The 14,814-nt window shown below is 38.2% G+C and overlaps 1 protein-coding gene, 1 non-coding gene and 1 pseudogene across 2 annotated transcripts; all 3 read left to right on the top strand.

The window, feature by feature from the left end:
- Positions 1–202: 202 nt before the first annotated feature.
- On the top strand, positions 203–550 carry LOC18010384 (putative F-box/kelch-repeat protein At1g20790). Its single transcript, XM_024150710.1, has one exon. It carries the CDS (start codon positions 203–205, stop codon positions 548–550), a length of 348 nt encoding a protein of 115 aa, XP_024006478.1.
- Positions 551–1,778: 1,228 nt separating this feature from the next.
- Positions 1,779–2,679, top strand: LOC18010386 (annotated as a pseudogene).
- An 11,673-nt stretch (positions 2,680–14,352) lies between these two features.
- On the top strand, positions 14,353–14,459 carry LOC112083189. Its single transcript, XR_002897488.1, has one exon. It is a non-coding gene; the product is annotated as a small nucleolar RNA R71 (small nucleolar RNA).
- The last annotated feature ends 355 nt before the right edge of the window (positions 14,460–14,814 follow it).

The following is a 14,814-nucleotide window of genomic DNA, read 5'->3' as shown; positions in this document are numbered from 1 at the left end:
CTGAGTGGAGAAGAGCAAAATGCATTGGGTTCATGGTAGATAAAATCGATCAAACCACTCAGGAATTCCAAATCATACGTATAATCGCACACCACACTTCAAATCGATTAAAAATGTGTATCTATTCGAGATCTACACCGTAGATTCTTGGAGATTGTCAAGAACCACAATCATGTGCCTCTTAAGTGACCTCATGACGGAAATGAAACCTGTTTACTTGGACGGCACACTTCACAGGTTGAGAAACGACGGAAGTATCATAGCTTTCAATCCCAGAATCGAGCAAGCACGGCATATCATTCCGAGCAAACTCTTGTTCGGTGTCGGCGATAACCGCCTGACATTGATATCGGCAACCATGGAGATGATTTACGCTTTAAACCTTGAAAGTATCCACACCAATTCCAAATGGACTCTCACAAGACTGATCAGGAACAAAGCGGTAAACGAAGGTATTACGTTATCCTGGGACGTGGACGCGTACGACGGCAAGTGTTTAGTGGTGAGGACGATGACTAATCTTACAGATAACCGAGTGGTTTATGGCTAAGACTTGAGAGCCAATAAGTGGGGAATAGTGGGATCGATGCCAAGGATGTGTGATGGATTGCGAGACTTTTATCTGTATCAGCCAAAGGATGCCAAGGATGTATCAGACTTTTATATGTATCTTCTGTTATCGGAGTACAAGATCAGGATCGGTCTGTTATCGGATTACTGAATCAGGATGGGCTCTTCATAATAGTTAAATCTGACCGCATCTCCTCCGTAAAGGGTATCATTATTTAACATGGGCTATATATGTCTTTGATATTTGCAAGTCTGTTTTTGGTCGGTTTAAATTTGATTATGCTTCATCTGTCTGATACCTAAAATCTTTTTTTTTGTGCTAGAGAAGAAACTTTGTTCAAACACTTTTTGCACTATTTGCACAAGCAATTAAAGAACAAATATATTGAAATCAATTTTAATACAATTTCGATCAAACTCTTTTTACACAAAGCAATGCTAGTACTTGAGAAAAGAAAAAAGGTCATTCCCTCACACAGATACAAAAACCTTATGATATTGGAGAATCATCTCTGCTTTCATCGAATTAGACCTCACAGAGCCCTAAGAACAATTTTTCTGGTCACATGAACACCCTTAATTAGCAGCTATCTACAATCTGAAGAAGAACGAAAACCACCAAATATCAGTTGAAATATTCATGTTTCAACATCTCAAGATCATTACTAGAAAATTAAACAAACCCTCCAAAAGCGAGTCCCCAGGTGGAGAATGTATAGAACATTTTCCCAGCATGCCATATATCCACTATCTTCCCTACCTTGCTCAGAGCACTACTTGGACAAACTATAAAGAATGAAGTAAACCCAAGAAGCAACATACATAAGATTACGAATTAGAAATTACATATCACACTCTACGAGGTATCAACTAAATTGTGTAAAAACTTACCCTTTTGAAGCTCTTTAGGTTTGAGAATCTGGAATTTGAAGGTAAGTAAACAAAGTGAATACTAGGCTCAGAAACATATGCTCAAAGAAAGAAACTAGGAGACAAGTATACCTTAGCGTTGGGATTTGACATGATGCATTTTGCTAAAAAGTGTGCAGCAGCATCCACCACATGTTCCTCATTCACAACAATGTAATATTCGTTATCGATTATCGATTACGCTTTTCTCTTCGACATTGCTAGGGATCATATCATCTGTGACCAAAACCCACCATCTTGGCTCTTCTTCTTGTGGAAGTAAGGTTAAACATTTAAGTATGGAGGAAAGTATTAAGCTAATTGCTTCTCAGAGGACAAGGAGTCAAGTTTCATATACTTCTCGTAGCATGCAGAGAAGGCCTTTGCAGAAACAGAGAAACTCTCCGGAGAAGAATAAGAAGAAGAAGATGTTGACTAATGGAGATGCATTCAGACCAAAGACTCATAAAAAAACTCAACACAGACGGCCAAACCAACTAACTGGACTCATCCAAGCTATGCAACAAAATAGGATTAACAAAGTTCTTAGCCTACGAGAGAAAGTTCTCGAGGTGTTGCGTACTTTTCTACTTGTGTTTAAAGAGTTGGATCGGGAGAAGGCAGAGAGGCGTGGAGAACCAAAGATTGCAAGAAGTCAGATAGATTTAAAGACAAGGGCTATTCTCATGAAAGAAGGGGAGCACGTGAACAGTCAAAAGATGATCGGACCAGTCCCTGGACGACGTTGGTGATGAGTTTCAATACAAATCAGTGTTCAGCTTGATCGTTCTCCATTTCGACATCATGGGAGTGATTGATTACATGCATAGAAGAAACTTGAAACTAGCTACGAGCATTGTATCATCGGAAGATAATGGTTACAACGACAGATTCGTGTCTGATGTGATCATTTACACCGGAGAAGGAGGTTACATGATGAGCAAGGATCATAAAGTAGTTAAAGATCAGCAGCTGGTTAATGGCAATGAGGCTCTAGCAAATAGCATGAAGGAAAAGACTCCAGTGAGAGTGATACGTGGAGAGAAGAAATTGAAACAGAGAGGAAAGAAGGTGTATGTTTATGATAGGTTGTATTGGGTTAAGGATTATTGGAAAGAGAGAGGAGCTCAAGGTTATATTGTGTTCAAGTTTAAACTTTGTAGGATTCCTGGTCAACCTCATGTCCACTTGAAACATTAGTGTGAGATGAAGAGAGTATCATCAGGTTAGGGTACTGAACTCAAATTGTGTTTACAAATGCTGATGGTGTAATAATCAAACAAACAAAATCCATAGATTTCAGATTTTCTATTGTATGTTAGTGGAGCTTTAGGATCTCCAGAATGTGTTCTAACTTTCTGTACTTGTTTTGATTCCAATCTAAATTAATGGACTAATGGATGTTATAGATAACAAAATTGTGTAGATTTATGAATTATATTTACATAAAAACTCTATAAATTAATACTTGATAACTCATAAAAAAAATTTTGATTAAAAATTTAATATAACTTGATAAAATAATAAAATAATAATTTTATCAAAACCATTATTTACATACTTTTATTAACATATATAAGATTACAATTTGTTCATTTACTTGCTAGTTTATTTACATATACCTTTATTTACATAATATAGTCAATTCATATATAACGTTACAATTTCATTTACTTGCATAATTTGTTTCCTTCTCTTATTTACATGTTCAAAAAATTGGCCGTCTAGCCGCCTAGGTGGCCGACTAGGCGCTAGACGATGAGTGACCGCCGTGACTAGGTGCTAGACAGTGTTTCTAGGCGGTTTTCCAAATTTTCACCGCCTAAGACCACCTAAATCCGTCTAGAACCGCCTAGCTAGGACCAAATTAAAAAAAAAAAAAACTGCCACCTAATTTTTGAAAATCAGCTCAAAAGTCTCATAAAATTTGAAATCGGTCCAACTTTATTAATAAAATTTCCATATTTTTTTTTTTAAATCGGCCCGAGATCAGCCCAGTCAATTTTTTTCCCAATTGAAAACGACGATACAGTCAACCCTTAACCAATTAACGATTTCAACGACTTAATCTCTAATTACTGATTTTCAATTCAACTAAATTATGATGAAATCAAATCAAAATCAAACATAAGCAAATTTAAGCTCCAAACTCATCAAAAAAACTAATATAAATAATTAAAAATAAAATTAATATTTATTTAATAAAAAAACTAATCACTGATTAATCACCAATTTATTACAATTTATTACATAAACAAACATATGCACCATTTAGTGTAAAAAATACAATAAAAAATAGTGGTTATAACGATGCTTTATGTAGAGAAGTCTTACTTGCTAACAGGTCGAAATCCGTTATTTTCTTCTCTGTATTTAATCTTAATCTGGTATGAATTATGTGCGTAAGTAGCATCTTTTGGCTAAACCTTTGAATTGTACACCGTAATAACAAAACCTGATGCTTCCAAAAATAGATCTGGAATTCTGACAATCTGATACCAACGCTTTTGTATCAGAGTTATTTTGAAATATATATACTTTGATTTTCTTCCATTTGAAATCAACTTATCACATCTTTTTGGTTGTGAAGCCATCCTCAGCGTATTGGTTCCATGATAAATCCGTTAAGATTTATACAATGTAACAATATTAATAGATCACCGTACGACCATGATGACCATGGAAACTACCTCAAAACTAACTATAGAAGTTAGGATGGACAAAAAACTAGCAAACAACAGCAGACCACCACCGGTATCTTTGCCAGAATTTACACTTTGGTTAGATCAATGATACATCTGAAGGTGACTTCACTCGTTAAGAACAATGATGTTGAAAGGATAAGCCGTCGAAGGAACACGATTAATGATGATGAGTTGCATATGCACCCATCCATGTCTCTCACATCCGTTTATTCCAGAAGATTAAGAAAATAAAAGAAAGAGTACGACCAATAAGGTAGCATATATAAGGCTGCAATTTGTTAATTTAGTTGCTAAACCAAAAGATATTGAAATAAAAACCAACCAATGAATATATATTGTAAACTTTAGACCCGCGTATAAGTCATTAGGGTATTTTTCTTCAATCTTTCTACACCGCCTCTCTTTTTATCTCTCTACTATTTTTCTCATCAATCGAATTCTTCTCATTTCCTGCCAATTTCAGATAATTTTTTTTCTCTCTTTATTTCTTTATATCGATTTCATATAATCTTATGTTAGATAAAATTGCATATCATATTTCATACAAACTATTTTGTATTATTCTGATGTGATATTTTTTATATTAAATTGATGTATATATATGACCTCTTAATTAGCCATGGACATTCGGGTATTCAGTTCGGTTCTGGGTATTTTGGGTAGGTTCCATATAGGTACCAAAATAATCGGTTAATTCGGGTTGGTTCTGGTTTTTTGTTCCAGTTTTTGTGCCTTATTGAGTTACTATCTGTTTATACTCACTACATTGGGTGTAAATGATTGTTATTAAACAATTACATAAACAAAGAAATACAATTCAGCGAATAATAATGATAGAAAACTTTTGTTAACTTTCTGGTGTTTGATTCATTGGAAGTTATCTCTTAGTTTCTACTGCAATAGAACAACCTGAGATTGTAGTACAAAAGATTTGAAATCCAGAGGACCAGTGTTATTCTATGACTCTACGAGGGTTGAAACAAAGCTAAAACGGAAATGGTTGTTGGGGTTGTAATGTAACACGCAAGTGAATGTAATTAACGATTTAAAATCCAATGAAACAAAGCACTAGACTAATGCAATTCGCAGGAATTTCAGAGATAGAAATCAAACGACTATTCAGGACACAGATAAATGCAAGTCTCGAACTCAAACATGAATGCATACCGATCCACTGTCGTGGTATCGACAACTTTCTCTAATGACCTATATTCTATACTATCGGTTAAATGTAGAATACGCAGACAAGTATTAACAAGCGGGTTTGATAAGTTCACGATTTGCCTTAACATCAACTGTCGTTTGCTAAGGACAAATCGCTCACCAAAGTTTGTTCTAGCAACCTATTACACTTTTGATGAATAAGTTAACCTAAGTTCGTAGATTGAGTGATCATTTCAACCTAAGAATTAAGAACAACTATGGTGAAGATAATTCTAATTAAGCCCTATTTGCATTTAATCACTAACTCATTGAAATCCTTTGAACACCTTAATCTAGCTAAGAGATCTACTCAGACATGGCGAAAAGAACAAAAGCACACGATGAAAAGAAATTCATAAATAAACTCAGAGGTATCAAGAGGGTTCAGAATTATTCTCAAGTGTAGCAGAGATTCTTCTCCCAAATCTTACAAGCAAAACTCTCCAATGAATTCACCTTTTCTTAAAATCTATCTCCTCCCACCAGGTTTCGTTTTCTTTTTTTTCTAGTTTGATTAATTTGATATTTAGAAGTTGTAATAAGAATAAAAAACAGTTGACCATCATATCGTCGACACAGTCGTCAACATGAAACTTCAGAAACTACAGAAATACATCGTGTCGACAATACAATCGTCAACATGTAACCTTCAGGAACTTAAGCAAGTAATTGTGTCGGCGACACAACCGCCAACACACAAAATTCAGAAGCTAAAGCAATCCATTGTATCGACGACACAGTTGTCAACAAGAAACCACTAGAGCAATCCGCTGTGTCGCCGAAACAGTCGGTGATATTAAATCTTCAGAAATTTAGCGAGCAACAATGTCGACGACACAGACATCAACACATAACATTCGGGAACTTGAGCAAACACAGTGTCGTCGACATAGTCGTCAATATCAGACAAAAGCCAAATCTATAAGTTGCGAATAAGAGTAATTGTATTATATAGTATCAGCTAATTCAAAACCAGAATTACCAGTGTTTCCGGTTGTACCTAATCTTAGTTAAAGTGCTATGATGTTTAAATTATCAAAATTATAAATAAGTACTTCTAATAAACGAAAAATCAAAACTAAAAAGCAAGTATTTGGCCGTTTGGTAATACCAGTAATCTGGTTGTACCCAGTCTTATGTTAAATTTATAAAATCCAACAAGACCCAACTTGAACTGAAAGTCTATCTCTTTTTATATGGTATAAAATTTCTCTATCTACGGAACATAGAGAAACCTAACTAAAAAATATTTGATAGATAGAAAATTAGTTATCTGTTTTGGTCATAGTCAACCAAGTACCGTTACGTCAAAACCAAAACGGGCAGGAACAGTAAATTTTTCTGCAAAATCGTACTGCTACGGTTATGACCATAACAGATAACTAATTACATATTTGGCCGATTGGTATTACCAGTATTCTTAGTGTTACCCAATCTTATGTTTAATTTATACAATCCAACAAGACCTGACTTGAACATTTCTCTTTTTATATGGTATAAAATTTCTCTAACTACAGAACATAGAGAAACCTAACTAAAAAATATTCGATAGATAGAAAATTAGTTATCTGTTTTGGTCATAGTAGACCAAGTACAGTGACGTCAAAACCAAAACTGGCAGGTACAGTTAACTTTTCTGCAAAATCGTACTGATACAGTTACGACCATAACAGATAACTAATTATTTATTTGGCCGATTGGTATTACCAGTATTCTTAGTGTTACCCAATCTTATGTTTAATTTATAAAATCCAAAAAGACTCGACTTGAACATTCCTCTTGTTATATGGTATAAAATTTCTCTACCTACGGAATATAGAGAAACCTAACTAATATATATTCGATAGATAGAAAATTAGTTATCCGTTTTGGTCATAGTCAACCAAGTACAGTTACGTCAAAACCAAAACGGGCAGGTACAGTTAATTTTCTGCACAATTGTACTGATACGGTTATGACCATAACAGATAACTAATTACATATTTGGCCGATTGGTATTACCAGTATTCTTAGTGTTACCCAATCTTATGTTTAATTTATACAACCCAACAAGACCCGACTCGAACATTTCTCTTTTTATATGGTATAAAATTTCTCTAACTACAGAACATAGAGAAACCTAACTAAAAAATATTCGATAGATAGAAAATTAGTTATCTGTTTTGGTCATAGTAGACCAAGTACAGTGACGTCAAAACCAAAACTGGCAGGTACAGTTAACTTTTCTGCAAAATCGACTGATACAGTTATGACCATAACAGATAACTAATTATGTTTTTGGCCGATTGGTATTACCAGTATTCTTAGTGTTACCCAATCTTTTGTTTAATTTATAAAATCCAACAAGACTCGACTAGAACATTTCTCTTGTTATATGGTATAAAATTTCTCTACGTACGGAACATAGAGAAACCTAACTAAAAAATATTCGATAGATTGAAAATTAGTTATCTGTTTTGGTCATAGTCAACCAAGTACAGTTACGTCAAAACCAAAACGGGCAGGCACAGTTAAATTTTCTGCACAATTGTATTGATACGGTTATGACCATAACAGATAATTAATTATCTATTTGGCCGATTGGTATTACCAGTATTCTTAGTGTTACCCAATTTTATGTTTAATTTATAAAATCCAACAAGACCCGAATTGAACATTTCCCTTTTTATATGGCATAAAATTTCTCTACCTACGGAACATAGAGAAATCTAACTAAAAAATATTCGATAGATAGAAAATTAGTTATCTGTTTTGGTCATAGTCGATCAAGTGCAGTTACGTCAAAACCAAAAAGGGCCAGTACAATTTAGATATATTGCATGCCTGTACTGATACTGTTATAAACATAACTAAATATCTATTTGGCTGATTGGTATTACCAGTATTCTTAGTGTTACCCAATCTTATGTTTAATATATAAAATCCAACAAGACATGTCTAGGGTTTTTCTCCAAAAAGCTATATATACTAAGTGCTAATGAACCGGGTCAGCCCGGAACAAACCGGGTCCTGACCCGACTTTAGTGGGTAAAGTGAAATTACTGCGGGTTGGTCCAGTGTCTCCCAGGTAGCATGCCCAAGTCGCAGTAGATGAAGAACTTATCTTGTGAGACTTAAATCGCTTTGTCTTAGCCGCACGCCCAAGTAGGAGTGTTTTGCGAGTCTTTGTGCGGCTTAATCTTCTTCTTCTTCAACTTGCAGGACCAAGGCGGTTTCTGGGGAATGTACATGTGCGACTTGGTCATCCCTAGTCCCAAGTAGCAGGCTCAAGTTGGAGTAAATTGCGAGTGATCATGCGGCTTGGTTCCAGTGTCTCCCAGGTAGCGTGCCCAAGTCGCAGTATTGTGGACTTAGCAATTTTCTTGCTCGGGAGCCTCAGACCTCATCCATTGATAGCTTACCCGCAATTCTCAACTCGCAGCATCAATTTCCAGGCATTCGTCTTCAGGCTGCGAGTTAACCAGGTCGCAAGGCTTTCTCGCAGCATTCAGAGCAGCTTGGACCACTTCGCATTCCGGAGAGTGTAACTTCTATGATACTTGTCCGAATTGAGTGATTCCGGTTGCAGAGAACAGAGGACTCATATATCTCCAACTTTGGTGAAGGAAGCTTCGGTTCTTGGGAAGTGGAAGGCTTCCTGGAAGGCTCATCTTTGCAGTGCATTTACACGATCAGAGAGAGGCGTCTAGACATGTGTCCATTCCGGAGACCGTATCTTCCTGTTCATAGCTCCGAATTGAATGATCTTGGACGTTATTAAAAGAGTACTCAAATGTCTCTGATTCTGATGAAGGCTCCGGAAACTGAATCGGCCTAGAAGGGCATCTTCCTTCGCATTCTTCGGAGCTCATCGGCTCGGTCCAAAACGGCAGCGAGACAGGAGTTTCTTCCGACGAGCTTAATATTCTGCTCACGCGTCCGAATTCCATGATTTCACTTGCTATGGAACCGTGATACAATCCTCTCAAACTTTGATGAAGCACCCGACAACTGAATCGGACCTGAAGGTTCCTCGGACAGGCGATCATTCAGGGGTATCGGATTGCTCCGGAATGGATGCGAGAGAGGTCTGTCTTCCGGTGACCGTAGCTTTCAGCTCAGTGCTCGAAATGCCCTGATTCAACCTCTCATGGGTTCTTGACACAAGTATCTCCAACTTTGCTGAAGAACCTGTAAGCTGAATCGGCCGGCAAGAGCTTCCGGTGACGCGATTTTGGAAATATATCTGCACCCGGGATTTTTGGCCGAGAGACTTGACCACGGTACGTGTTTTTGGCCGAGAAAGCTACCCGCTGGAAGGATTTGGCCGAGAATCTTCGGCCATCAGTACATCATTTTGCCGAGAAACCCAAAATTGCTCCTTTTCACCATTTTTGATAAGTTCAACTCCATTTCTTCATCTGAATCACATCCTCCACTCCAAATAAACTCCAAAAGCACCTGTTTAACACTCCAAAACATGCAAAACTCTCTTGGACCTAATGCAATCTCCTAAGTCCTAAAACAATGCCTAAAGACCTAAAATGCATGTAAATGAGACATGATTTGGACTAGAGTATGTACATTATATGATGAAATTTATGAATATATCAACTCCCCCACACTTATCCTTTGCGTGTCCTCAAGCAAAAAGAACAAATGAGAGAGAGAGGTTGAAAGCATTGGGAGCTCATTTTTCCTTTGAAAGAAAAAAGTGACCACTAAGAGAATTCAAGTTCATGCTCAATATGCAATGCAAGACCATACTCTGATGTATCAACTCAACAGTAATCTCCACAAGTTCTCTTATTCCTCAACTCTTTGACATTCATTAAGCTCTTTACCAAGTGGATCAAATGATGCAATGTTCAAACAAGCAAAGTTTGGCTAGGGTAAGGTAATGAGACTAAAATGGTCTCATCAGCGCCTGAGTGGGTTCAATGCAGCAAGGGGATCTCTCTATGAATGATCAAACTTTGGCAGAATGCTAAAGGTAAAAAGCAACCTATGCATACAAGGGCAAGGACTCATCCCACCCCACACTCTACTCAAATCTTTCTCACTTGCTCAACCTCTCAAGAACCTCACTTTCCACACTCATTTTCCTCTCACTAGGAGACTCACTCATCATTTTCACACTCAAGTCTTGGAGTTCAAACTTTACATAGCTCCTTTTCACTTTCTTTTGTAACTTCTAGCCTCTTTTTCTTTCTTTTTAAAACATTTGAGCTCTTGGGCTTATTTTCTTTTCTTTTCACTTAGAGGCTAGACTTTTTCTTTTCAAAACACTAGAGCTCACTTTCTTTGACTCAAAACTCCAAGACTGATTTCTTTTCTTTTTCTATCCCCTAGTTCTCACCATTCTCCTTTTATTTCCACTCATCTCTCCTTTCCACTCACCAACAAGTATTCCCCCACACTTAGTTCTCACCAAATCTCTCAGGTCCTTGATGATGGAACTTAACACACAATGAGACTTGCCCTTGTCGCTCTAAACCTAACACTTTCTGCTAAGTTTGATCCAAGGTGGCCTTTCAATCACACACAAACATTTGGCTTGAAAGAAGGATGGGTTCAGGGTGAGGAAAACTGATCCAGATGTGGACTCAGCTATTTGAGCTAAGGAAGAGGGTGGTAAAAACAGGATTCTAGCTCAAATATGTATATAGGTATCCACAAACTTATTTAAACAATGCATCACAAGATAATTTCAAGTCAAGTTCAAGGTTTTCACTTATTAGAGTTGAGTTCAATTCAAACTTGCTTCTCAGATTCAAACCATTTCAAGCCTTGCAAGCACAGAAGTCATTTCACAAGCATATTTAATCCAAATTCTCAAAGTGATGTACTCTCAAAGAAAGAACCTATCATTACTCCCATTTGCATATGATGCAACCTATATGAAAATGCAAACTAGACTCAATCCTAAAATGTGAATGCAACTACATGAGCATTTTTTTGTGAAAATTTTTCAGATTTTTCCATTTTTTTTGGTTTTTATATGCACTTAGATGAATGCAAAATGAGACTCAAAGTGAAAAGGAAAATAAGAGCAGAATAAACATGATTAGTAAACACAAAACCCCTCCCCCACACTTAGATAACACAGTCCCTTGTGTTATAAAAGCATGAGAAAGAGAAAAAATCAAACATGAAATGCAAAAGATAAAGAAAAATGCTAAATGCTCATTTACAAGTGTTTGGAGTGATACCTGGTGTGGTTCTTGTGCAAAAGGGGAGTGAGTATCTGCACCAGATGAGGCCAGACACCACTGGAGATGGATTTGGCTTGGCCTGAACTCCCTTGTACGGCATGGACTTGTCTTGGACCAACTCGCAGACTTTGGGACATAGATACCTCGGCCTTTCTTCCCATGCTGCGGCCTAGCCTCCATGCTTCCCAGGTAGCACGCCCAACTCGGAGTAATTTGCGGATCAACGTGCGGGTTAGCTTCCTTGGGTTTCAGGTAGCAGCACCAGGTCGCAAGTTTTTGGACTTAAACACCTCGGCCACTTTTCTTTTTTGGTGCGGCCTGGTTTCTCTTTTTCCAGCCAGCACGCCCAACTCGGAGTAAATTGCGAGTTGGGCTGCGACCTGGGCTCTTCTTGCACCAAGCCGCACATCTAGGTAGTACTCAGGCGCCCTCCAAGCTTTTCAAACCTTAAACACTTCTCTAAGCCCTTCACATGCTCCATTCCATTCATCACTGAGCTATGTCCTCCAAAAAAATCACCTAGAACCTGAGACCAACTCACAAAACCCATCAAAAGATCCTAAAACATAAAGAGAAATGAGAGAAAAGAATAAAAAGATTATATACAAAGATAAGCTTGGGGTGTCTCCCAAGAGCACTTTGTTTAAAGTCACTAAGTTTGACTTTGAAAAACCTGTTTTTAGCTGGGGTGAGTTTGAGCACTGATGCTCTTCAGCACTTCAATGGTCCTGAGCAAGAAAGCTGAGTTGGTTTGCTGCCTTTGGGAACCATTAGACCCTTGTCCTTGAGATCCCACCTTGAGACCTTTGTCCACCAGCTCTTGAATACCATCTGGGTCTTTATCAAAGATGGCCCTTGTGAGACATGCCCTCACTTCAGCAAACAGACCTGGCTTCCCATTGCAATCCAGCTTATACTTCAGAGAACCATCATCATCAACCCAAGGAGTGAGATCAAAGTCTTGAGAAGAAAGATCCGGTTTAATACTCTTGTCTTCTGATGCTGAGCCATCACTTTTGGTGTTAATCATCCTTAGGTCACTAAGTGTAGGAGACCATGAGAGCAAGATGTCTTCTTCTCTGATCAATGGCTGCTCAGTCCCATCCTTGTAAACAGGGTTGGTGTGAGGTTCTTTTTCCATTTCCACAGCTGAGAGAGATTGGGATCCACCTAAAATCCCAGCACTTCCTACATACTTCATCTCAAGTACCTTAGGGGGTTCTATCTCTTGAACAACTGATCCACAAAATTCAGCTAAAGGTGGTTGAACAGGGTAAAAGGCATCCTTATCCACCTTTGTAAGCACCACTCTTTGAGTATCAAAGTCAATCATTGCACCAGTGGTGTTGAGAAATGCAGTTCCAAGCAATAGGGGGAGCTCTTTGGTCTTCTTCATCTTCATGATGACAAAATAAGTGGGAATTATGCATTCACCAACTTGAAGTGGATAGTCTTCTAAAAATCCATATGGTTTCTTGGAGTAGGAATCACCAAAGGTGATAGAAGAGGGGTAGGACGTTATAGACTTGACCTTTAGCTTCTCCATCATATCTTTAGACATTATACTCACACTTGAGCCTGAATCACACAAAGCATTCTCAACTCTAAAGTTTCCAAGAGTGCAAGAGATGGTGAACTTCCCTGGGTTGCCTAGCTTTGGGAGGGAGGTGGGCTTCATCTGAGTTGATTCAGAGGTGGAGGCACAATCTGTTAGCTTTGCTTGACCAGTTGGCAGCTCCTTTGTTTCAATAGACACTGAATCATTCCCTTGCTGAACAGAAAGAACTGAACCGGCTGCCCCCACACTTTTGCTCTCAATGTCCTCATTGAGTTCATGTAAGAAGCCCATGAAATCATCTATAATGGTGTCCTCATCCACTTGAGTGTGTGCATTCTCAGTACAAACTTGACCATAAAGGAGGTCTTCAATCTCTTGCACAGCAGCTGAATGGTCATCATTGGAGTAGATGGCATTGCAATAATCTTTTGAGTTTTGAAGAGCTTTACCAGGAAGAGAGACTTGTGGTTCAGAAGTGCAGATGCCCTTGTTCTTTTTAATAGACTTTAGTTCAGCGCCCAGTGTCTCCAGGTCAGATACCATCTTTTGTTGTCCTAGTAAGAGCTGTTGGAGAAGAACATTGAAATCAGGACTTTGTTGAACAGGTGGTGGGGCAAAACCAGGAGGTGGTGGCCTTTGTTGTAGGCTGACTTGATTTGTGAAGCTATTCCCTTGATTCTGAACCTTTGGTTGCTGAAAACCCTGTTGACCTTGGGAAATACCTTGGTACTGATTCTGTTGAACAAAGTCTTGAGGAGGGTATATTTGGTCTTGGGGGTTAGCCACATTGTTGCTCCTATAGGACAAGTTCTGGTATTTAGTGAAGTTGTTGTAACCATTGAACTTGTTTTGATTCCCAATGAAGTGCAACTCCTCTTGAGTGAGACCCTCTTCATTTGTATTTGTGAAGCATCTCTTTTCCTCACTCACATAGTTTATAGGCTTTTGAGTGGCAGCTAGGGCTTTGTCAAGCTTGATATTCAGCACTTTGATCTTCTCTTCCAGCTCTTGGTGTCTACCAGAATCTTCTCCTCTATAGCTTCTATCATAATCTTCCCCATAAGTGTCTTGGCTCATGGCTAAGTTCTCAACAAGTTCCATAGCTGCATTGATTTCTTTTGCCAAGAAATTTCCATTTGATGCTGTGTCCAACTGAATCCTGATCTTAGGAACAGCTCCTCTATACAAAGTGCTAAGGAGGGAGGCTTTTGAAAAGCCATGATGTGGACACTTACTTGTGTAGCTTTTAAACCTGTCCAAAGCTTCTCCAAAGGTCTCATTAGAATGTTGAGTGAAGCTGGAAATCTGGTTCCTTAGCTTTGCAGTCCTTGAGCTTGAGAAGAACTTGGATAGAAAGGCAATCTTGCATTGCTCCCATGTGTGGATGGATCCTCTTGGGAGGTTCTTTTCCCACTGATGTGCCTTATCTCCAAGGCTGAATGGAAACAATCTCAGTTTGAAGCTGTTTTCAGATACCCCATTGATCTTAGTGAGATCACAAACTCTGTCAAACTGATCCAGATGCTCCAAGGGATCCTCCATAGGTAAGCCATGGAACTTCTGATTCTGAACCATATTGATTAAAGAGTCCTTCACCTCAAAGTTGTTGTTTTGGACAGGAGGTGGCCTGATTCCTGCTCCATACTGGTGTGCATAAGCTCGGTCATTCTCACCA

Source organism: Eutrema salsugineum, unplaced genomic scaffold (genome assembly GCF_000478725.1).
Source record: "Eutrema salsugineum unplaced genomic scaffold, Eutsalg1_0 scaffold_7, whole genome shotgun sequence".
Taxonomy (NCBI): Eukaryota; Viridiplantae; Streptophyta; class Magnoliopsida; order Brassicales; family Brassicaceae; genus Eutrema; species Eutrema salsugineum.
This window is presented reverse-complemented; position numbering and strand designations above follow the sequence as displayed.

Excerpts from the sequence above, each read along its gene's own strand:
- LOC18010384 (XM_024150710.1), top strand. The coding sequence starts at position 203 with ATGAAACCTGTTTACTTGGACGGCACACTTCACAGGTTGAGAAACGAC.